This window comes from Choloepus didactylus, chromosome 5, assembly GCF_015220235.1.
Source record: "Choloepus didactylus isolate mChoDid1 chromosome 5, mChoDid1.pri, whole genome shotgun sequence".
In the NCBI taxonomy this organism is placed as follows: Eukaryota; Metazoa; Chordata; class Mammalia; order Pilosa; family Megalonychidae; genus Choloepus; species Choloepus didactylus.
The window spans coordinates 402,194-427,729 of NC_051311.1; the positions used below are offsets into that span (position 1 = coordinate 402,194).

The window sequence follows — 25,536 nt, forward strand, 5'->3', positions numbered from 1 at the left end:
AGCTGCGAGAGTTTTCATGAGACCTTTACCACAGCTGGGACTGGTTTACCGAGAGTTACAGACCCACCCAAGGCCATCGTCTTCCTGGCCTTATCTCTGTATTTTCCATAACTGAATCATGAGAGATTTTGTTAAGAGCTTTGTTGAAAACTACAGAGTAGTGGATAGTCTAAAATCCCAAATTTGGGGGGAAAATGTAAAAAAATGCTTTATGTTCATTTAAAAAACACTTGTAATCAAGTTTCTTAACAAATGGTCCAAATTTATGTCTCTGCCTCAAAGTTGAGTCTTTCAGGGCCTTGAGCACAAAGACCAGAGGACCAACGTGTCACCTGGCCAGGTGCACAGGTAAGGCTTGTGGAGGCTCAGCAACATGGGTGGGGGTGAGAGGTATTGGGGGAGAGAACAACTCAACCGGGGGTCCCACCTTCAGGTATAAGGAGCGGCCTCGGACCGTTGGCTCTGGGGATGAGTCAACCGCCCTTCACTAGGGAGCCCGGTGCGGGAGCCGCGGCCGGCCTGGCAGGCAGAGGCCAGCAGCTCTCCAAGGCGCCGCATGCCGCGGGGGGTCTGAGGAGGGTCCGGCCGCAGTGAGGGGGCCGCGGGGGCCCAGGCGGCCAACTCCGAGGAAAGGGGGGAGGACCACACAGACCCACCCCCGGGAGACAACAGGATTGCTCGGGACCCTGCAGCTAGAGGGGGTCTGCTGCGGGGGAGCACGCGGTCCAGGCCTAGAGAGTTCCAGATGTGGGGGCTGGCTCGGGGTCCTCAAACTCCAACAGCGCGGCAGAGTCTTTCCCTGTGCGGGGTCCTTCTTTCCTAAGGAAATCCCATCTGCAGTTCTCGACTTCTAGTCTGTCTCCCTGAGCTCTGGTGCTGGTAAAGATGAATTTCTGCTGTTGTTGCCCCTTCCCTAACACTCATGTGCAAACGCACATGCACATACATTTGTGCACTTGTGTTCACATCTGCACACACATATGCATGTGCACATGCCCTCATGTGCACACTCACATCTACCCAAATACATGTGCACATGCATGTACGCACTTGCACATATATGCACTTGTGCACACTCACATGCACATGTGCACACATGTTTACATGCATGTGTGCACTCATGTGCACACACGGATACACACATTCACACATACATGTATGCACTCACATGCATACAGTCACACACGCATGCATACATATGTAAACACATGCTTACGCTCACATGCACACACATGTATGTGGTCACATGTGCACACTCACATGCACATGCGTTTACATGCATGTGTACACTCATGTGCACACACATGGATACACACATTCACACATGCATGTATGCACTCGCATACACACATGCATACATATGTAAACACATGCTTACGCTCACATGCACACACATGCACACATGTATGCAGCCACACGTGCACACTCACATGCACACGTGCACACACATTTCCATGCACACACACACACATTCACACATGCATGTATGCACTCACATGCACACACACACATGCATACATGTAAACACATGCTTAGGCTCACATGCACACCCATGCACACACATGTATGTGGTCACATGTGCACACTCACATGCACATGCATTTACATGCATGTGTACACTCATGTGCACACACATGGATACAGACATTCACACATGCATGTATGCACTCGCATACACACATGCATACATATGTAAGCACATGCTTACGCTCACATGCACACACATGCATGCAGTCGCACATGCACACTCACATGCACACATGCACACATGTTTACATGCATGTGTGCACCCATGTGCACACACACGGATATGCACATTCACACATGCATGTATGCACTCACATGCATGCAGTCCCACACACACATGCATACATGTGTAAACACATGCTTGTGCTCACATGCACACATGTGTGCAGTCACGTGTGCACACTCACATGCATACATATGCACATATAAGCACTTGTGCGCATTCTCACACACGCACATGCATGCTCACATGTGTTTGCTCTCTGGGCCATCTGGATTGCCACCTTCCTGCTAGACACCATAAATACTATGTTTGGTCTTTACCATCTCATTGGCTTGAATTGGATTATTTTTCTTTGGGCTGGGAGGAGAGAGCAGAGGCAGACTTAAAGTACAGTGCACCTGGCGCCTCCCATCCCACCTGGGGGGCAGTGCCCTAGCACAGCGGGGTCAGGCTCGCAGCCTGTGTCCAGGGGTCGCTTTCCAGCTCCAGCGACTCACTGTGAGCCACCGGTTGCTGTAGCCAAACAACATCATCTGCCCAAATTAAATTAATGTTAATTTAAGATTTCTTGCTTTCCAGTTTTGTTTACATTTAAGTTTAAATTAAAGGTGTGGTTTGGTTTGTGCATAAATTTTAAGTAGTTTATAAGAGCTATAAACCCAAGTTGCTCATCAATTTAGATTTTTACTATATTTAAACTGGGAATCTATATATTACTGAGAAATAAATAGTTGATCATTCTAAGCACATATACTTACATGCATATCAAATTATGGAAGATTCAATGACAAATGGGAATGTAGTGGTTTTGTCTAATTAAAAGAGAAGGGAGAAGGAAGAGGGTAGAGAACACTAAAATTTCTTGAGTTATGTGCAGGGAACTCTTCTCTGTAAGTTAGTCCCTGATTCGCTTCCTTCTCAAAAAGGGTTGGGAGGTACACACTTTATTCTTGTTTTGAAAATGGGGCTCAGAGAGGATGAGTGATTTTCTGGGGGTCACACAACCCCTAACTGACTCCATCCACCCTGGACCGTCCACCCTGGGGGCCGGCCCGCGTCTCGCCAGCATCTTGGTGGCCTCTCCACTGCGGAGAAGTTCCCGCCAACGAGAGCCGCAACCCTGTTTGCTGTTAAAGCCGCTCCCAGCCGGGCCCTCGGCTCAGCCAGCCTCCCTGCGCTCTGCCCATCTCTCCGCCGCCTCGGGGACCCCCATCCCGTGCCATTGCCACACCCCCCGGAATAGCTTTTATTCTCTTTATGCCTCTCATCACCATCTGAAATTACCGACAGCATCTATGCGTTTGCTAGTTAGCTGACACTCTCCGCCATCCCACCCCCACCCCTCCGTCCCCTCCCCACCCGTTGCAGGAGGCCTGGGGTCTCTCTGTCTTCTGCACTGATCTGCGGGGACTGAGCTTGTGCCTCGACTTACCAGGCCTGGGCCAGGGGACCTGATCACCCCCTGGGGAGGGTAGTAGGTACGGGCGTGAGTGCCCTCTGCAGCCCCCCCGAGCCTGAGGAGCGAGGTCAAGGCAGCTCCCTTTTCCTCACCCAATATGCCACTGGCAGGGGAGGCTTGCCGGAGGAAACCGCCTTTCTCCCAACTGCCCTTTCCCCACTTCCTTATCTTACCCACTCACTCCCTGGTGCCAAGGCCACTCCTGCCACCGCCAGCGCGCATGCACCGTGGCCAGAACAACCCCCGCCCGCTGCAACGGCTCCTGAATCCTCTCAGAACCAATCCTAGCCCCTCTCCCTTCAATATTGCCATTTTAGGCTACTTCACCTCCTTTCCAGCCCTGCCCCTCTTACCAGCCTATATAACCTGTAATCACCCCTGAATAAATCTCTTTGGCGCATACCCCTACTGGATGAAGAGTGTTTTTGTCCTTATCGCCGCCCTCCTTGCACGCCTCTCGCCGAGGACTCTGGCCAACGTCCTCCGCCTCGCCCTCGCCTCCGGGAAAGAGCCCCCGCCGCCGGTAACCTTTAAGCAGCCCCGAGAGCTGAGGGCTCGGCTACCGGCCGCCACTCCCCCTAGAAGCAGTAACCCCAACCGCACTGATCTATCCCTAGTGCCTGGAACGGGCCCCACAGATCGCAGGCTCAGTGAGTACACGAATGAATGAATGAATGAATGAATGAATGAATGATATGTTATGGTTTACTATTAACACAGAGTGGCATTAACTATTTGATATTAAAAATGCTTTTACCTGTTCACCGGTGAAATTCTGAATAAAGGTCATATCTGTAGAGTTAATGATTGAAACCTAAAATTATAGAAATTAGATATGTTACTTCATTTAACATACAACTAGAGGTTTTTAAAACCACAGCTTAAATTGTTTTTAAATTTTTGTGAAGAATGACAAGTAACTATATGTAAAACAAAAATTCAAGCGCACAAGAATGATCTAAATATTTATATTTTAAAATACTTATATTTTAAAAGCTTTTGTTTGTAGTTAAGTCTAGGATACTTTAGAAAAACCACACATTTACTACACTGAAATAGGAAAAGTGAATTCAAGAATCTTGAGAGCAGTTAGCTTGATTATTTAATGATGATTTCTGTGCTTATGCTACTTATTATGAGAAATTGATAATTACATCTCTTTGCAAACTAAAAAAACATAAATGAAACTGTAAAATGCTATCCAATAGGAAAACCCCAAATCTATAAATATTATGTGCTTGCTAGATAATTTTTTAAAAGATAAAAATTATTTAAATTGCAGGTGTTTCTTTTCCTAAGGTCTATATATTTCCTTTCATTATTTCTGAAACTGAGGCATTAAATGCAGACCACATCAGCAAGGCGTCCGAGGAGGTGGACTGGCCGGCTGCGTGGGCAGGTGCAGCCACCTGCTGACCCTGAAATTCTCACTGACTCTTGAACAACTGCCTGCAGCTCCTTTTGCACGGGGTCCACAGCTGACGGCGCCATCCCACCCACGGTCCAGGAGGGTCCACCCTCACCTTCCCTTCCTCTGCAGTAAGTAAACAGCATGGACAAGCGGGAGGGGGGTGGGGGCTCAGACAGGTCACTTGTATTAAAGGACATTTTTAAAGACTTGAAAGTTGTATTAAACAAAACATTTCTCTGCATGTACAAGAAAATATCTCAGTCTCAATACTCACACATCCAAAATTCTGTGCTCCTCTTGGAACTCCAGCAACCAGTTCTGGGGATAAAAGTGGTCTTTTAGAGAGGGGAATGCACATTTGTTGTCCAGCTATCTAACCAAGACCCCGTTTTGTAATGAATAACCGTCACGTGAGGGCTGGAAATCGGAAGGCAGGGTTTGGGCTTGGCTGTCCCTTGTTGAAAGTGCTTCTCCTGCAGACAACATGGCATTACCCGCCCTGGAGGTCCCCACTCTCCATCGGGCACCCTGGAGCCCCCGGGGCTGCGACTCAGCCGGCCCTGGGCTTTCTCCACCCCGCACTAGTGCCAGTTCAGAAAGCGCAGCCGGTCCGAACAGCACACTGAACGAGGCGGGTGAACCCAGGGAAGCCACCACTGTGAACAGTGCACGTCTGCAGCAGCAGTGTTAGGAGCCACGTGGCAGCCGAGGAAGAGGAGAAGACAACTGGGGAGAAGGCTCCGCACTCCCGCCGGCTGGTCTGGCTTCACAAGGCTGGAGCCCTGAGTCGCTGCACGTCTGGGATGAGCCATTGAACCTAATTTTCCCCCAGTCACCTGCAATAGGCGAGGGTTGGAATCGCTGATTGTTCAAGATCTTTGCAACACTCATATTTGTAAATCTAAGCTAACTTTTGGCTCATTCAAGCTTAAAATCTAGTTCAATTTGGAGCAGAGTCCTCTTCCACCCGAATCCCTAACCACAGTCCTGCGCTGGGGGCTGTGCACCTGCAGAGTGGGGTCTCAGGCTGCCTTATCGACTGTCAGGAAGTCCCTCAGGGGCTGGAGGCTGCACGTCTCAGTGGCAAATACGCTCATTTGCTCTGCGTATATTTATAGGTTATCACAGAATATAGGAATGAACAAAGCAGACCCTCTAGTGACTGTAAACTCTAGTTGGAACAGGCAGGCAATTAAAAAAGAGTAAATTAAGTGGTGTCTTAGAAGGTGATAATAGTGGAGGAGAAACTCGGCCATGACATGGTTCTGGTGCTGCAGTCAGGAGGGAAAGAAGCTGCAGCTTATCAGGGGAGTCAGGGAGGCCCTTCACGAGGTGACCCGGGAGCAGAGTGAAGTGACGTGGTGACACTGTGCACATCTGAAGACATGGGTCCAGCCAGAGGGTCAGTGCGGGCAAAGGCCCTGGGGTGGGAGGGGACCTGGGGTATTCGAAGAAGAGAAGGAGGCCGGGGTGGCCCGAGGTGAGGATGTGAGGGGTGAGGAAGCAGGAGATGAGAGCAGAGTGATCAGGGGCCAAAGGGACAGAGCCTTGGAGGGCCCTGAGGGACTTGGAGCTTCGTCTGAACGAGTTGGGAAACCACTGGAGGCAAAGGCTTACATGGCCTGACACCCAGGAAAGACGAAGCGGCTCGTGCTGTTCGAGAGACATGGTGATGGCAGCTTCTCACATCTTGTGGAGGAAGCCAGAAACCGCACCCAGTGCTCCACGTGACACAGCCCAAGGGAGATAATCAGGGTCCAAATGGAGCCCACTGGAGATGCCCCGACCCCATCGTTTCCAGGGAAAGTTTAAAATGGCAATACAGCGTGATCACTCGGTGTCTAAGGCAAGTTAGAACTGTCACTCAACTACAAAACATCCAGCTGGGAGGGAAAATAGGGTCTTTTCCTAGATCCATCCCAGTCACTCACAAGAACCCCTCAAGCAGGCCCCTTCACACCAATGCGATGAGGGAAAATGCAGCGACTTGGCCTGAGGTGGGTGGGCACCGCCCTCACCAAGGAGAGGAGGAAAGAAGCCCAAGGTTGTCAAATGCCTTCCAGACACCTTGTCTCCCACCACTTCCCTCACTCAGCCTCTGGAGAGTGGGCATCAGCATCCCCCTTTGACATACAGAGAAACTGAGGCTTGGAGACGCTGCCCCTGGTAGTTTTCAACGTCGATGGGACTCAAGAGCTGACCACAAAGCCAACATGCTTTACCCCATGTCCAGCTGCCCCCCTGGAGTGGCTGGGGCCAGATCACCTGCTTGGGCTTTAATGCACCACATCCGATTCTAGAACAAGAATGGAGAAGCTAAGCTTTCTTGAGTCACAGACACCTTTGAAAATTCGGTAAAAGCTATGGCCCCTCGCATGAGAAAGATTCACACACACACGAAAGCTTGCACATAATTCCCAGGGGTGTGAATCCAGCGCAGCCCCTCTCCACACCCAGCGTCTATTGAGAACGCCTTATCCAGCCAACGTTGGCTGCCCACTGCTCGTAGAATTCTCAGTCCCTGTGTCTAATGAAGAGTGAGTGGGACAGGCGTGAACTCCAGCAGCCACGATGCTCCCTGCGAGAACCTGTGCTTCCGATGCCCTCCAGCCCTTTAAAACCTGGGCCAGCATTCTAGGCACTCTGAGACCTGGTGGGAAATCGTTGTTCCTTTCGACCGTCTTCCCTAAGAAGTGCTGTCGTGCATCACACTGAGTGTCGTGGATCAGAACAGAGTGCTGTTCTCGGGAGCGTCCCACAAGAGCCCCGAGGCCATGCTGGAAAACCACTTGGTGCGCTTTATGGTTTCCTCTGCTAAGTCGATAACTGAATGGTTATAAGGCTCGTCTTCTTTTCAAGTACCACTTACTCACTTGTATCTCTGATGACCCCTAATCCCTATTTGGCACAGTTTCTCATGAAAGCTAATATTTAAATACTATTAATTTTTAATGTTATTTAAATACTAAGTACCTATAATATTTAAGTACTTATTATGTAATAAGTATTTCATGAGTCTTGATGACTAGCTCATTTGTCCCTCACAAGAATATGAGGTAGATGACACTATCCTCATCATCACCCCGTTCAGGTGCACAGAGATGTCGGTTGGTACGTCCAAGGTCACAGGTACCGCCAAGGTCACAGGGTTGGTCAGTGGTCAAGTCAGCGGTGAATCCAGGGGCTCCAGCCCCAGAGTCCACACTAGTAACCACTAAAATCAACAGCTGCCTTTTAGCTTAAAGTAAAAACAGATCCTTTAAGAATTAGCTTAGATTTAAAAGAAAAATGCTCTTTTAAAGAAAAACGAAACTAATAGTGTTCAACCTCTACCCAACTGCAACATTCTTTGTGAATTCCAGCTTTGTATGCCAGGTGAACACAAAACCAATGGAAGAGTTGGACTGTCCCTAAAGGTGGCCGTATTTCATTTATCCTTACCTTAAGGATCTGTAAATTAGTTAAATACTTCCAGTGAAAAGCAGCTAATGTTCATATGAAACAAGATGGAAAGTGGCAAATATTGGTTGATGGCTGAGCAGTTTAATAAATATTTAATGATTAGCGAGGTAATCGCTACCATTTATTGTCGTTTGCATCGTGCAGGTCTCATGCAGTCTTCAGGTAAGTATTCTCAGCATCATTTAAAGATACGCAAACTGTGAATCCCAGAGATCGTCGTGTCTGAAGGACATGGTGGCGTCAGGATTTGATCCTCTGTGGTCTTGGCTCTGCAGACAAGTTCACTTCCCCTTGCTAGGCTGCCCCTCCGTAGGAGTCCACGGTGAGAAAATGTGGTCTGGTGTGTATGGGGAAGACGGATGAGAACAGGACAGAGATCTGCCTTCAAGGAACAGGACACGAACCTCCAAGTCCTCCCTGGGACATTGCCACCCCGTGTCCTCACCCAGCCAAGCCCCTCAAGGCAGCTGGCTGGGTTTTTCTAGATCACAAGCATAACTGGACTATGTTGACCCCTGCTCCCCTGCATGGCTCTCTCCTGCATTTTGAGTAAATTCTAGACCACGTTCCACGACCTATAAGAGCAGGCACAATCTGGGCACGTCCCCTTTCTCTAATCCCATCTCACTTGGCTATCACTTGGGCCAGTCAAACTGAGGCCTTGGAACATTCCAGACTTCCCACACCTTAGACTGGCCCCTCCCTTGCCCTGCAGACGCATCTCAGAGCAGGCTGACTCCATGTGGGAGCCCTATCCCAGCACCCAGCATTTTTAATCGAGCAGCTGTGAGCTTGTTAGTGGATGCCTTCAGCCCCACTGGAAGGGAGACTCGGAACCGAGGGTGTCTCTGTCTGCTGACACCTGGCACAGCCCAGCTCAACACCGCACCTGGGGAATGCGTGAATGACATGCCTGGGACAGGAGAAAAGTGAGATGGTCTGGGAGCTTACAGAAGGAAACTAGGAAGGATTTCTGGAGACAACATTTGAAACTGGCCTTAAAAAAGAAAAAGCACCTTTGGACACAGGAAGATGGAGGTGGACACAGGCTCAGAGTTCTGCTAGACCCAGAGGGAGGAAGACAGAGCAAAATGTGGGACACAGAGGCCAGGCCACAGATGAGAAGAGGGTCAACTACCTCATGACTTAGGGCTTGGCAGCATCCAAAGGGGAAGAGGAAACAATGTTGGGAGACTGAGGTGGAGGTGAGTAGAGTTCAGCTTTGGACATGTCAATACGAGACTTTAGAAACCAAAGTATTAAGATGAGGGATCTTGATTTCTAACTAATAGCATAGTTTCTGTTCAAGTCGTTTAATCTTCTGGGTATTTTTCATTCATAAAATAGGTACCATGCGGGACACTGATTACGTGCTTCGACTTGGCGGGCCTGGGCCAGGGGATCGGCCACCCCTGGGGAGGGTAGTGGGTACGGGTGAACAGCGCCCTTCACAGCCCCCCGGGCCTGGGAAAGTGAGGCCGGAGGCAGGCCCCATTTCCTCACCCAAAATACCACTGTTAGGAGAGGCTTGCTGGAGGGAACCGCCTTTTCCCCACCCCCTTATCTTGCCCGGACACTCCCCGTTGCCAGTGCAACTCCCATCACCACCAGTGCGTATACATTGTTGCCAGACACCGTTGCCAGAGCAACTCCCGCCCCTTTTCAAACAACCTCCGTGCTCTCTTAGAACCAATCCTAACCTCCGCACCCTCTCAGAACCAATCCTAGCCTTTATCCCCTCAGCATTGACTTGTAACAACCCCCGCCCTCTATGCCAGCCTATATAACCTGTGCTCACCCCTAATAAACTCTCTTGGCTTCTTCACCCTAAAAGAACCGTGTCCTGCCTGTTCCTTCTCGCCGCCCTCCACACCTTGCACGCCTCCGCCGGGGACCGGGCCCAGTCCCCCGCCTCGCCCTCGCCTCCGGGAAAGAGCCCCCGCCTCCGGTACCCTCCGAGCAACGCCGAGAGCCGAGGGTTCAGCAACCGGCCGCCCCCCCCCCCAGACAAATCAACTGCGACCGCAACTGGCGCCCAACGTGGGGCACCTGCACTTGGAAGTCCTCTCCACGCAGCGGTCCAGTGACGCCACTCGCTCGCCCGGACGCCTCTCCAGCTCTCCTTCTCCTCGCCTGCAAGGTAAGGGCCGCCTCTCCTTCGCCGCTCCCGGAGCCGCCTCTCCCTCGCCGCTCCACGTCAGGGGCCGCCTCTCCCTCGCCGCTCCGGAGCCGCTCCTCCCTTCCCCACTACCCATTCTTCCGTCTGCCTCTCGTCCTTTTCTTCTATGACCCCCATTCCTCCTAACGCTCTCCCTCTTCCCCTCCATTACTTTACTGTAATCCTTTGTGTCTTTGTTTCTTTGTTTGGCGCCGTGTACCTCTTTGCAACTGCCCCCCCAGACTGCTCCAAAATGGCGAACTTCCTCCTTCTTCTACTGAGGGGAGGAAGTGCTCTAGTGATGAAACATTGGGGGCCCTCGTATAGGCCCACCCAGGCCCCGACACCTGAGCCTGGACCCCAGTCCGAGTGAACCCCCTTTTTCCACAGCCCTCCAGCCGCACCTCAGCTCCAACCAGTCGCACCTCAGCTGCAAACAACGCATCGCCAACCCCATCACCCCAACCTTTTCTGCCCCCCTCTCATTACTCCTCTCCCCTCCTCGACCTTATCCAAGTGGCCTTCACCTCAGTGAATTCCTCCAACCCTAATCTTACCTCTTCTTGTTGGCTTTGCCTCTCCACCTCCTTCCCCCTATATGAGCCAGTTGCCTCCAACCTCTCCTTTTCGGAAAACACAGAGGACAGCCCTTCGGAATGCAATTGGAATACCTCTGCCGTCCCTCTAACTTTTCACTCAGTCTCCTTTACAGGAAAGTGCATCCGTCCTCGCTCAAGTAACTCTCCCAGCCTCACAGCTTGTGCCAACTACTCCTCTCCCAGCAGCTCTGCCAAGTTTCTTATTCCTCACAACTCCTCCCAATGGCTCTGCTCCTCTACAGGACTTACCCCCTGCCTTAATGTGCAAACCCTCAATACCACTAATGAAACTTGCCTCCTAATTGTCCTTATCCCTAGGGTCTTATACCACAGCGAGGAAGACTTCTTCCTCCGCCTAGAAAGGACTGCAGATCCCGCCCTTCTGCAAAAGCGAGAGCCCATCACAGCCCTCACAATTGCCTCCCTCCTAGGTCTTGCAGGCGCTGGCACCGGAATCGCTGCATTAGCCAGTCAAGGCTCCGCCCTAACTCACCTCCGAGCGGCGGTTGACGAGGACATTCGTCACCTACAGAACGCTATTTCCCATCTTAAAAATTCTGTCAATTCCCTCTCTGAGGTAGTGCTCCAAAACCGCCGAGGTCTCGACCTTCTCCTCCTCAAAGAAGGAGGCCTCTGCGCCGCCCTAGGAGAAGAGTGCTGTGTATATGCCAATTCCACAGGTCTCGCCGAGGACAGCCTAAACAAGGTCCGAGAGGGACTAGAACGACGTAGAAGAGACCGTGAAGCCACCAGCTATTGGTCCCACATCTTTACCCCCCTCCTCCCATACCTCCTCCCTCTCCTCGGCCCCCTACTAATGATTATTCTAGCTCTCACTTTAGGACCCTGCATTATCCGCAGAATCGTCCAACTTGTAAGAAAACAAACAGATGCTATTTTTTCCTCGTTCGTGCAAATCCAGTACCAGCGACTCGCCACCTCTGACGCTCCCTACTCCAAGATGACAACCAACCCTCCGCAACCTCACCGCCACCGGTCAACCCGCCGACCGCGAGGCCCTTCTCAATCGCCTGAACCTCGTACCAACCTCGAGCTCCAGTTAAACCTTCCACCTTCGCCCATCCCGCTAGCAGCGAGGCCCTTGTCGAGCGCCCGGGCGCCACACCAACGCTGAGCTCCAGCCTTGCTGAGCCACCGTCAACCCTTTTTCCCCTCCCCTACCTTCCCCTTCCCTCATCCTTTAGCAAACCTCTCCGGTAAGCTTCTTCCTTTAATTAGAAAAAAAGGGGGAAATGCGGGACACTGATTACGTGCTTCGACTTGGCGGGCCTGGGCCAGGGGATCGGCCACCCCTGGGGAGGGTAGTGGGTACGGGTGAACAGCGCCCTTCACAGCCCCCCGGGCCTGGGAAAGTGAGGCCGGAGGCAGGCCCCATTTCCTCACCCAAAATACCACTGTTAGGAGAGGCTTGCCGGAGGGAACCGCCTTTTCCCCACCCCCTTATCTTGCCCGGACACTCCCCGTTGCCAGTGCAACTCCCATCACCACCAGTGCGTATACATTGTTGCCAGACACCGTTGCCAGAGCAACTCCCGCCCCTTTTCAAACAACCTCCGTGCTCTCTTAGAACCAATCCTAACCTCCGCACCCTCTCAGAACCAATCCTAGCCTTTATCCCCTCAGCATTGACTTGTAACAACCCCCGCCCTCTATGCCAGCCTATATAACCTGTGCTCACCCCTAATAAACTCTCTTGGCTTCTTCACCCTAAAAGAACCGTGTCCTGCCTGTTCCTTCTCGCCGCCCTCCACACCTTGCACGCCTCCGCCGGGGACCGGGCCCAGTCCCCCGCCTCGCCCTCGCCTCCGGGAAAGAGCCCCCGCCTCCGGTACCCTCCGAGCAACGCCGAGAGCCGAGGGTTCAGCAACCGGCCGCCCCCCCCCCAGACAAATCAACTGCGACCGCAGTACCACACTAATTTTCTATTGCTTAACTAGATTTATAAGGATTTATATTCATTCTTATGAAATTCTTTGAGACTTAAAAATAAAAAGTGGTACCAAAATATTTTTTTTGTCTTTCTACAAAATATTATTATCTACATTTGGGAATTCCATTTATATACATTTAGGATAGCAAAGAAAATCACACTTCTTTATAAGTCATTACAAAATGACTTTTTAAATCATTTTACCTTAGTTTTCATGCTTTATAAAAGACTTAAACTTAATAGTGTCTCTTACCTTGTTGAAAGTCTCCAGTAAATTCCCCAGCAGCCACTGAGTATCCTGTAATCACAGGTTTGAAGGCTTAACAAATGAGTTATATCTTAGAAAAATGAAAGACCTACTATAGCTTTGTTCAAAAATATCTACAAATATTATAAAATAAAGTTTAGGGCTCTATAAAGAGAAAAAGTAAAATGAACATTTTACACTAAATTCTAGAAGCATAATAAATCTGCTACTACTGATCTTTAGTAGAAATACGGCAACAAAATCAGTTTCTCAGGTCAATTTTAAGACATGAATGCTTCAGAAACTACCTTAAAGTGAAAGTGTCAGTTGTTGCATTTGAAGAATCACTGATTCCTCACAATCAGACAGGGTATTCTGAAAGCTCCCCCAGGCTCTGGTCTGATATTTCTCACCACATACAAGGCCAACTTCCTGCTTCCTTTAAAGGTAGCTTTCCACAGATTTCACTTAGCTGTAAAGGGGATGCCAGCCACACTGACAAGACATAGCTACATTTTTTTTTTTATTATTCATCAAGGTTTTGAAATGCTGCCAGGATCCCAAACATAGGAAACAACAGTGATGACATGGCTTTGTGTGGTTTGCACATAATAAATTTTGAGAACAGTCCGACAACCACAGAGGCTCTGGAAGTTGGGAGAAGCTGCTCGCACACTGGCCCTGCAGGATTGGAGTGGCTCCCCTGACACACAGTACCCGCTACTGCGGAGATATTCCGTGTGCAAGAAGCGATTACGAAGCCTACAAAGAAACTGTTCAAATCACGTAGATTGCACACCATGGCTAAATCAATAGTCATATTTGAAAAGGAAGGCGGTGTTAAATCTAGTCCACACTAAGTGAAAAAGAAAAGAACATTTGCATAAAAGCCCAAATAATATTTGAGAAGCCACACAGCTTGAGTGATGGACCTCACCAAGGTAGCTATCATCGTAGGAGGCTGGAGCCACGTCGGTCTGTTTTTCTCGTGCCAATTTCCTTAGAATATTTTTGAATGAGTAATTTGCAATGATGTCTGCAATACTGGCCGTGATCACCTGACCTGTGTTTAAACAAATTAATGCATTAACTGAATGAACGCGAAAGGCAGGTCCTCTCTCGGCAGACACAGAACGAGCAACACGTTTGCCCAGAATGGCTCACGTTTTAGCTGATGAATTTCCTGGCTGCCAAGAGAACAGCAAGACGGAGCTCGTTGGAGCTGGGTGGCCCTTCCCTTCTGATCCAAGACCAAAGATGAACTGAATTTTGCCTGTCTTCACCCCTCCACCTCTAAATGGTAGAAATATCTAAGGTGAAGACACTTCCACGGAAACGTATGTAATTAAATTGCTATTCCAGAATGCTTTAGCTGGGCAAAAGCTTAGAAATCGTCCAGCCACGTTACAGCATGTTACGGGGCAGAACCCCTTGGTGCTTGAGTGCTTCTCTGAGGCCACACCTTTGCTAACAGGTGTTTGGTATTAGGACCAGGGTCCCTGCTGGCATTCTAAGACCTTTTGTGTTCTTGCAAAGTAGAAATGCTGCATTCAAACAAATCACTCACTCCGTCAAAAAACCTATCAGCTGAGCTAAAGGGAGGGATTACACAATCTTACAGAGTGTAAAATCAGTGAGGTCCAGATTTTCCTGAGAGAAGAGTCCATGCCACCAATATTGACATGAGAAGAACTCAGAACTCAGGCTAATCTCGCCCAAATAAGTCACTATCAGAAGTCTTGAAATTTGACTGTATTGGGGTGAAAAGTATCTAAAAGGTGGCCATAATTCTCCATTCCATTTGTATGTGTTCCCATATTCATTATGGGCATCTAAGGAAACATGATCCCATGCTCTTTGGGAGAAAAACTGGAGAAATGTTTTTAAAAGACTAATATTTAACATTATTTTTAAAGCCAAATGGTTCTTTGGGAATTCACACATAATCCCCATGGTTTTTCTGTTGGAAGTTGAAAAGGAATAAAACTGGCAAACCAGGTCATAACTATTTCCAAGTGACTGTGACTGACATGTACATTCAGCTATTAAGACGATGGTATTTAAACATGAATAAACTGAGCTATGTCTGCAGAATTTGCTAATTTTCCCTGGCATTCAGCCCTGGATTAATGCTAAATGCCACTCCCTCACTGTCTTTGTTTGCTTGTTTCCTTTAAACATTATCATCCTAACCCGAAATAAAATTTTGAATTAACTATCTTAGATAAATGCTTCTATATGCCCTAACTATGGCTTCTTTTCAGCAAATCATCTTTAGCTGACATTTTTTCAACCTAAGAATAATGTGCAACCTTTAAATGGGAAATTCATTTATAACCTTAGAATAAAACTGTATACGTAGTTCACTATTTGACTTGGGCCAACTTCTAAGTCATTTCCCTGTTGCACCAGTCACCTTTTCAAAACTCAAATTTTATCACACCACCCCATGCTTAAAATTCTCCAACACTTCCCCAGTATTCTTAGGACAAACAACTTCCTACTCTAGCTAGAGCCATCCCTTGAAAGTCTTAAACCCACCAGTGGTTTCCGTTGGCCCTAGGAGGAAGCTGCTAGCCTCGTCCCGCCGGCCCTGCAGGGTGGGCTGAAGCAGCCCCTCCCTCACTCTCCGCCTCCAGCGACAGGGTCCTCTGACCACTCTTGCCAGCTGCCCCCCCTTAATGCCACAGGGCACCTGCTCATGCCCCCCTCCTGGGTCTCCAGTGAGCAGAGCACAGGTCTCAGGCCCCCACTCCAGCCCCAGCGCCCAGTGCGCCCGTGTGCGTCCAGCCCCGAGAAGCCACTCTGCCCCAAGGCCCACCGTGCCCGCACCTGTGAGTGGCCTGGACTGAGGCATCTCTCCCAAGCTCCAACCACCCCGACGACAGGGACAACGTCTGCTTTTACCCCTGGTTGTGTCCCCGGCACCCAGCACAAAGCCAGGCAGAGCCTCAACTAACATTCGCCGGAAAAATGAACTTCTAAGATGCACCAGTATTTTAAAAAACTGTTTACAAAACAAAAGTACAATTGAAATAGCGCTGCATTCCTGTGAGAACTGGGAATGGCTATAAAATTAACCTTAACAGGACGTCAACATTTGACGTTACTTCTGCTGCTTCTCCTTGTTAACAAGCACGCACTCTTCTCTGCCGACAGACTTACCTTGCCAGTAAAAACTCCCAGGTCCCCCCACGATCAGGTCTCCATCCTGGAAGACAGAGAGCAGCCTTAATAGGAAAAGAAGACACTGCTTTTTAAGGTGATAACTTATCGCTAATGAGCACGACTCTAACAGTTTGTTATGCATAAAAAGCAATATTTAAAAGAGGATCTCATATCTCAGTTATGCAGGTTAATCATTTTCTTTCCTGTTTGTCTCTCACTTATTTGGTGTGCTGTCATGTTAAATAATTTTAATTTGACTCACTTTAGGGGAGTTGAATTCTTCCCCTTGAGAATATATAAATTCAGTCTTTTGGCATTGCTTCAAGTAAACAAAACATCTACATGTCTAATACTGTGCAATTTAGCAGACATGGTCTTTTGAGTCTTTGCAATAAAAAGAAAATTCGGTTCCAATTTATCTCAAGGCCACAGTAATGCCTATTTTTTTTATACATCAGCAAATCGACTCCCTTCCCAGGAGAGAGAGTAAAAACTCCAGACTTGCAGACATAAACATTTTCTCTTCCACTTAACAGCCTCACTTTTCATATTCTGATCCCTAACTTTCAGTGGAAATAAAAAACAAAAGAAAACAAGACAATTACAGAGTAAACTAGTTCGTATGTTGATGAAATTTTTCTATACCATCTGCAAAACCATTGAATCTTTCTATTCTATATTCTTGCTAGGCAACTCTGTTTTTATTTTTGTGAAAGGCATATGATTTTTCATACTATTAGTTCTAATCTGTCATTAAAGGTAAGAGATAAAACAATTTAGAGATTCTTGGAACCTTTTTAGAAGCACTTATTTCTTTACTGAGTTTTAGAGATTTTCACTTAAACATGATTTCCATGAGTTGGAAGAAAATTGATGATTTTCCTCATATGTATTTCTGTATTATTTAATAGGTTACCATGTGCATATATTAATATATATTACTTTAATAAAAATAAAGAGCAAACAGGGAAAAAAAATAAGGAAAAACGCACCTAAGCAGGCTAGACACATATTTAAAAATTCTTTTTTGCTGTTGTTTGGGAGACGGCAAGTGACAGGCAGAGGGTAAAAAAATAAAAAACGAGCAGACAAAATAAACATTACACAGAAGCAACAAGACAAAAACTTCACCTTGTAGAGCTCCAGACTGAAGCCTGCCTGGCAGTAACCCTGGCCCTCAGGGTCGGCGTTGCCTGTGGAGACACATCGGACCGTCACTCCCACGGGCTCATGCTCCCGGCTAAGCTCAAAACAATGTGCAGTTCACGGTGGCCTTTAAAAGTCCCTCCCCGTAATTTATTAAGTGCTTTGCAATCTATTTGTTTCTGTGGCAAGACGGGTGTCATGTTGGGTTATTGAACTGGGTTCCACCCGTGTTGTCTGAAGAAGTAGCATCTCCATGGTCCGCCCGCGCTCCCCATTCCTCCAGGCGCGTCACCCACGCTCCGGGGCGAGGGCAGATGTGCTTTCCTAGCAGGAGAAGCCTCCAAAAGGGAGCGCTCAGCCCAGCGGGGTCTGCTGAGTGGAAGCTTTCTGCTAGGGTTCCAGCCTGAGTCCAGGTCCCAGAGTCCCTAACGGGAATTTCATTTACATTACAACATTGTCACAAGTTGGGTAAAAATGAAAACTGCAGTTTTGGTTACAATTAATCTCACAGGGGTGTATTGTCAGTGTTCCCAGCAGAGAATACTCTTTAGTGATGGTTTCTGCTGGATTCCACCTAATATAACCCAGTAACCAAATGACCCAGAACAGCTCATTGTACGGTAGAGTTTCAAAAACGTGGATTCCAAGGATGTTGTAAAAGTCTCTAGGGCATTAGGACCAGGAATTTACTACTTATAGCTTGCACTTTAAAATAGTTTCTGCAATTTCTGAAGTGCTAATAAATTACAACCAAAAGGTAGTTATGTACAGGGGACCTGAATCATTATATAGTTGGTTGTGAATGTGCAAATAATTACTCCATTCTTACCCAGAATTTTCCAGTATGGAAACTAAAATAGGAAGGCGCCAAAGGAAATGCACGTCAAGAGGGAAGATCTATGGGCAGGTGTGTGTTGCAGAGGCTGCTCGGAAGGGGTGGCCTCTGCACACTTCCGAGACGCCTTCTGCATCTTCCTTCGGTTAGCACTCAGCTAATTTTAGCACTGTCACCCGTTCTTCCCAGATGCTGTCTTTATTTTCTAAATACTTTTTTGTCTCATAAATTGTATTTTAACAAATTTGCTCCTTTATTTTATACTACATTTTGTGGTTTATAGTTATCAGTTTTGTAAAGTTCCCTAAAGGCTCACGTAGATAGCCTCAAATGTCTGGGTGCCACCAGGTTTCTAGAAATGTATGTGTGTAAATGTTGACATGCATGCAGGAATACTACATACATCAGATGTTTCTATGTGAACACGCATGTGCAACTTGAGTATATTTAAGAACTGGATTTCTAATATGCACAAACCTTTCTAAATCCTTCTTTTAATTAACTTTTTAACATTGTAAATTATTCAAAAGGAAATATGACTACTTTTGAAATTATTTTGCTTCTAAAGAGGTAACAGAAAAAATTATGAGAAAACACTAATTTTCACAAAATTCATAGAGAAAATAACTGTCTTCAAATATTTATGCCAATAGAGCATGAGGTTCTTCCCTTTGCGAGGCGATTTTTTCCTTTGGGTTATAAGGTCTGAAGGATTCTTTCTTCCAAGAACTCAGAGCATCCATAAGTTCACACTGATGTCTCGAGTGAACTCAGGACCCAGCAGCTCTTGCTAACCACGTGGGCCCCAAACCATAGTGGGGTGGGGGAGCCCATCACACCTGGGTGGGACCACCTGCGAGCTGCAGCACACCACCAACATGCATAGACATGCCACTGACATGCATGGACACACCACTGACATGCATGGACATGCCACTGACATGCTCAGACACATCACCAACACTCTGACATGCACAGACACGCTACCAACACACACAGACACATATGGACACATCAATGACATGCACAGATATGCCACTGGCATGCACTGACACACATGGACATGCACGGACACAGCACCGTCATGCACGGGACACACCACTGACATGCACTGATACACATGGACACACACAGACATGCCACTGACACTGACACACACTGACACATCACTAACCCACATGGATATGCCACTGACACACACTGACACGCATGGGCATGCACAGACACACCATCGATACGCACAGACACGCATGGACACATTACTGACATGCACAGATATGCCACTAACATGCACTGACATGCATGGACATGCCACAGACACACCACCAACATGCACGGACACACCACCGACAGGCACGGACACACCACCGACAGGCACTGATACACATGGACACGCACAGACATGCCACTGACACATCACCAACCCACACGGATACACCACTGACACACTGACATGCATGCACATGTGCGGACACACGACCAACATGCACGGACACACCACCAACATGCACTAACACTCATGGACACGCATGGACATGCCACCGACACTGAAAAACACTGACACATCACCAACCCACATGGATACACCACTGACACACACTGACACACATGGACACACATGGACATGCCACCAACACACACCAGCACATGCTCCCACACCACCCCCAGGGCCCATGGAGAGGGCCTGCGGCGTGGGGCTCACAGGGGTGCTGACATTCCGTTGGAAACACTGTTGCTGATGTGCCCTCCTGTGGCCTCAGCCTTCTGTCCTGAGCTGGCTGGCTTTGTGCTCGCTGGACACAAGGCCTGCTCCTGGGATGATGTGGGAAGGAGGACAGGCCCTGAGGATGTGGGAGCGGGGACCCCATGAGCTGAAGCACGTGTGGCAGCTTACTCAGCCCGCTGCAGCCCGCCAGCCCAGTTCACCTTTGTTGAGCGAGTCTATCATTCAGGAAAGCAAAGCACAAAACAATGCATCCTAACGCGCCCTGCTCAAGGCCGACGTTTTCAGAGAGCGGCCGCAGCCCCTGCGCTGAGCCCGGCCAGGCTGCGCGTCCCCGGAGCCCTCCCGGCCAGGCAGTGGCAGCGCAGGAGCCCGGGACCCCGGGGAGGCGGCTGCAGAGCAGGACGAGCCCCAGGGCGATGCGAGAGGGACGCGCTGGTCCGTTCAGCCGTGACATTTGCTGCCTTGGAAAGCGTCTGGAGCAAATCCGAGGAGCACGAGCTGACAGGGTTATAAACTCACGGAAGAAGTGCAGTACTGAGTCCCGGCCCCACCGTCGATTTTCCGAGTCAATTCAGGGCTTTGTGTCCTGTCTCTGCACAGAGCGCTGACGTCTTACCCGCCCAGGGCAGGGCACCTGCTGCCGCCCCCGCGTCGCCCCACCACGGCCGGGCGCGGAGACCCTTCACCTGCGAGCTCCCCACCGCGGCCCGGCTGCTCTCGGTTCTCCAACGGCGCTACGTTCCAGCTGCAGCACTTCCCAGAACCGGACATTCTGTGGTGAACTGAGCACTTACTTGTTCGCTGTTGGCTCCTCCACCAGAGTTTACTTCCTTGTGAACAGGGGTTTGCGCTCTTTTGTGCTCTGCCTTATTCTCTGGGCACAGACTAGAGTTCAATGTACTCCGTAACCAAGTACTGAATTAATAAAAAATTAAATCTCAATATCTGCAAAGAACCCTTATATACAGCTATTTAAAGTGAAATACTTATATACCAGGCTATTCATTCAGCTGAATTGGTCATAATGTTAAGAAACGTTTGATTTATTTTAAACAGAAAGTCATCATCTCCTTGTCAAAATCCTCACCAAAACCACCAGCGATTCGGCCCACACCCAGTTGTGGGGGACCCCGGGGCCAGCAGCCACGTTGTCACCCACTGATATCCTCGCTCCATTCTCTCTCTTGATCATTCGTCCTGATACTTGCTCACTATCTCACCTGAATTAATCTCCAATTTTAAAAATATCCCTACTAAATGGGAAAGGTTTACTTATAGTTTTGAAAATCAAACTAATTCAGAATTGGGTCTAAAAACTCAGTTTCTTGAAATCGTCAACAGAGCATTCTAACGACATTTTCTCCCCAGTGTGGTCTTGTGGACCCCTAGGTTCACTTAGGCGTGAAACCCGCTGCTTTACCAACAAGTGCCAGCGATCCATGTCATCACGGAAGACTGTGGGAGCTCACAAAGGACTCTGAGAGGGCTCGCCTAAAGCCTGTGGGTTTTCCACAAGAAAACAGAGGGCCTAAAGCCAGCACAGGGCTGCCTCCGAGGGCGTTTGTGGTAAGATCCCCGGAGCTGCCAGGCGCGGCCGGCTCCAGGGCTGTGGGGGTGTCTGGGGAAGAGCCCTGTGGAGGAGAGCGCCCTGCGCAGGTGACAGCTCCCCCAGCGGAGAGAACTCAGGCACAGGTGGACGTCCTTCCTCAGCTCCCCGAGGGGGAGTTTTGAATAGCAGCTGAGCACTGGGGGCTCAGTCAGGAATCACCTCAGGACATCTGCAAACGGGAATTTCTAACAGAGCTGCCGGCCTCGCCCTCCTGCAGGGCCACGATGTCCCTTCCCTGCTTCTCCCGCCCACGGCCACGGCTGACCCGTGGAGTTCGGGGCTTAACTGCACAGAGGAGCTCTTGAGCTGAATTTCAGTTTCAGAAAAGGAGATAACGTACTGTTCCGACAGGGAGAGTACTCGGCGAAGGCACTGAAGTTCTGGATGGCCACGTAGCAGGTGCCCACCGGGTCCTTCTCCAGCGTTGGCTTGAGGGTCCTCCAGTGGTACAAGGGAGCACAGGCCTGGGAAACATCACAGACATGAGAGGCCTTGGGAGCGGGTTCCTCACGCTACAGTGCAGTTTTATTTGGACCATGGAGTAATGTGCCTACAGTCACGACAAACCACATTAAACCATCGGGTGAGTCAACTGGCCTCCCGCAGGCTGGGAGTGACTTGGGGGTCACAGTAATTAAACTTCCAGGGCCAGTGAACACTAATGCACCACAGAATCAGAGTAAATTAAACAGACACGGGAGCAACCTCTCCCCCCACCAACAGGATTTTAAATTAAACAAAAGCAGCCTAGCTAAAGAAAATATTTCCCAAAAACAATGAATTCCTATTCTCTTTTTTAAAGATTGGGTCCACATAAAAGCAAATGATCACTCAGTGAGTGAAGCAGTGTGATGTCTTACAATGAGTGTGGCTTGAATTCTTTGTCTAATCTTCACGTAACTAGAAAAGACTACTACCAAATCAAAAGGCGCAGACGAGCTCGTGAACACCGAGTGCCGCTAACGGTGTGTCTGAGGACTTGTCAGATAACTTTGGCAGCTCCGTGCTCTGCCAGAGAAGGACATTTAAATGCCACAATTCTTTCCATTGCCTGCGAGCCATCATCCCCTAAAGAGTTATCCTTTTTATGTCTTCTCACTTCCACACGAGGGAGGAATAGTCGATCCCTGGTTTCTACCCAAACCGAATATGCCCCATGGGGCTGGATACTCAGAAAGGAGCTTTGCACACGGAAGTCCCGGGTCATGCCACAGGGCTGGGTTTATTTCTTTCTTCTGCCAAGTTTCAGTGCCCAAAGAGAACATTAAGTTGAAATGTACTTTGTATTATCCTATTTCCTATCACATAATTCAGAAACACAAGCATGCCAAAACTTAGCCATTTTTTAAATGAACATAGTATATTAATTTATTTTCAATTGTTTTGAAGGTTTCCACAAATATTGAATAAATGGGCATTGGCTATATGTTACAGATAAATTTTCAAGACTTAAAAGATCAATATAGCACACAAAAAGATTTTTTCAACCCTAAAGAGCTATTGGATGCATTCAGCTTTTCAATAGTAATTCAAACAAGTCATATGCTACTGAAGGATATAAAAGGTATTTACTAATTCTGGAATCTGAAAACTGTATTAATGCAAATACAAGAGTACAGGGAATGTACTGCAAATGCCTGCTTTGTGATCTATATTTCATCCATCACCTAGTTTATGCCAAAATCTCTTTGCAGGGCTAACCACAGGACTAAGTAAAGCAAGGCATTTCCTTTAGATACTTATTCTTATTAAAGCATAATTCAAACAGCTTTAAACAAAGCCTAAGAGCCAAAGTTATTTCTGTATGGTTATAAGGAAATTAAATCTAACAAGTTAAAAAATCCCCCAAGCTAAAACTACTTCCAGGTCCGTTTAATACCAAATAATTTATTTCTCAATAACTTAGGCACGCATCATTGCTCGGTCATAAAATCATGGCATTTTGAAGATGAAAGATAACAACTGGGGAGTGAAGCTTTGACTTCACAAAGTATTAATGAAGTCGGAGAATCATACATTAAGTGGTTTTTTTAAAAGAATGCTTTTCCTTCATTTTAAAAGGGATCAAGTGAGTCACAGCTGATAAATGTTCTGAGAATTCTAACAGCAGTAGTCCTATTCTCTGATCAAATATTAATCTGCCCTTTAAATCAATCTTAAACAATAAAGCATTTGTCTCTTCACAATTTAACTTTTATATTTCTATCTTTCTTAGATGTTTTTCAAATATTTGAAAATAATTGATTATCTGGAAAGCAAATTTTATTTCCAAATGCTTAAACAGTAACACAGATTAAGTACTAAATTTCTCTTCTGAAGTGACAATAAGCTTATCTTTGAAAGCTGGATATAGTCTTAATGAAACCTTACTGATTTTTGGGTACATGAAATCTAAAACATTTCGGTGCACGGGGTTCTCTGAGGAAGCAACACAGCAGAACTCTGTACTCACCACCACTTTCCCCCTGTGAGCCTTCACCGTTGCCCCGAACCACTGATTCGACTTAAACTCGATGGGCTCTTTGGTTCCGTTCACTCTGATCTTTCTGTTGTCTGACAGGAAGGACATGAGCTGTTAATAACTTGTAAAGCGTGGCAGTCAATGAAAACAGGTAAAAAGAATTTGTACATTAAAAATCAATTTCATACACAAGAGGATTTCCCTTTGGTTAAGTCTAAGCTATAGAATGCCTTTCATTAGGAAAATACCAAATAAAAATACATATTTGAACAGTCCATTTCACGCTTAACTTAAAAGCAGCATTTTCTGTTTTACAATTTACATTTCCAGAGAAAACTGTACTGTAAACTTAATGTGCCCTATGATAGTCTCAAATCGAATCTAAGACTAACATCTGTAACTAACCGCACTAACGATTCTGAGCCTTCTTCAAAGGCAAAACCGGGCCGTCCCCGGAGCACACGCCCAGCCCTCGAGGCCTTCACTTCCAACCGAGTTACACGTCCCTGCAGCCGCAGAAGGTGACGGTAACAGCTTATAGACACTTCACAGATGTCAGCACGTCTGGTGGGAACTCAACCCCATTACAACACGCCTCAGGTTTTAATAAAAAGCAGATATTCTCTCTTCACTCTTGATTCCCCAGGTCAACTGATTCCCCATGTGGTTCTAACCACACAGCTCTAACTGGGCTTCATCAGCAATGGATAATAAATTTCTGAAGACACCATATTCTGGCATCTACTTGTATGTGTTTCCTTTGGTAAAGGTTGTATTTTCTTCCCCGACTCTGTAACAAATGCATTACAAAATGAACTTTTAATTCCTATTAAGTGAGGCTAAAGTATACGCATAATTAAACCTTCAATTAAGTTTACTTGTGATTACAGATTGTTTTTTTAAAAAGGATAAACTACATATTCTCAATATTAACCTAAAACTTGCATTTTGACATGTTAGAAGAAAATCATGAATTTCCCTTTAAAAATTTTCATCCTTTTGATTTCTTTTTTAAACAAGTTCTGGAAATCCTCACCCAAAGTTCACAAAACTGGCAAAGAATTGGAGCACCTTACAGTTCACAGCTTAAAATTTAAAATGTAAACATTTCTACTTGTTTCTAGGCTGTTGAAAGACTGTGGAGTTCAGAGTGGAAGGTTCCCCATCACTTACTGCGCGACCTCGGGCGGCTCGCTCATCTTCTGGGGTTTCCATGTCTTACGGGCAGAGACAAAGTCATAAAGATCCCAGAAGGTGAGGAAGGAGCTTTAAGGGCTGAGAAGCCCGAGGCCACGGAAATCTTACAGCAAGACAACCCGAGGGCCATGATGTCTCCAAACATCTCTTGTTAGAAACCAGGAAACCCCACCTAAGGTGCGCCGGGCAGGCTCTCACCCAGGAATCATGAGTTTATTACCAGCGACTGGGTGGCCATCAGAACTGAAACTAGTCGCAGGGCTCAGGGAGAAAGAGCTACAGTGGCTTTGAAATTCCTAAACTATTAGAAAGCCATGAAGAGAAGCACAGCAGCTAAAAAATTCAAACTTTTTAAAG

General features: G+C 47.6%; 1 protein-coding gene across 6 annotated transcripts in view; it reads right to left on the reverse strand.

The window, feature by feature from the left end:
* Window positions 1–25,536, reverse strand: part of ITGA8 (integrin subunit alpha 8) — a 226,065-nt gene that overhangs the window by 180,523 nt on the left and 20,006 nt on the right. For all 6 annotated transcript variants that reach the window (XR_005217174.1, XR_005217173.1, XM_037837633.1 and 3 more), the window contains exons 3-10: window positions 23,974–24,074; window positions 21,862–21,985; window positions 17,337–17,398; window positions 16,203–16,248; window positions 13,975–14,100; window positions 13,044–13,088; window positions 4,895–4,938; window positions 3,967–4,023 (exon numbers count right to left, since the gene is read on the reverse strand). Coding sequence is in view for 4 of the 6 variants with exons in the window: in XM_037837633.1 (XP_037693561.1) it covers window positions 3,967–4,023; window positions 4,895–4,938; window positions 13,044–13,088; window positions 13,975–14,100; window positions 16,203–16,248; window positions 17,337–17,398; window positions 21,862–21,985; window positions 23,974–24,074 (605 nt within the window). In the remaining 2 variants the exon portion in view is untranslated. The remainder of the gene's footprint in view (window positions 1–3,966; window positions 4,024–4,894; window positions 4,939–13,043; window positions 13,089–13,974; window positions 14,101–16,202; window positions 16,249–17,336; window positions 17,399–21,861; window positions 21,986–23,973; window positions 24,075–25,536) is intronic.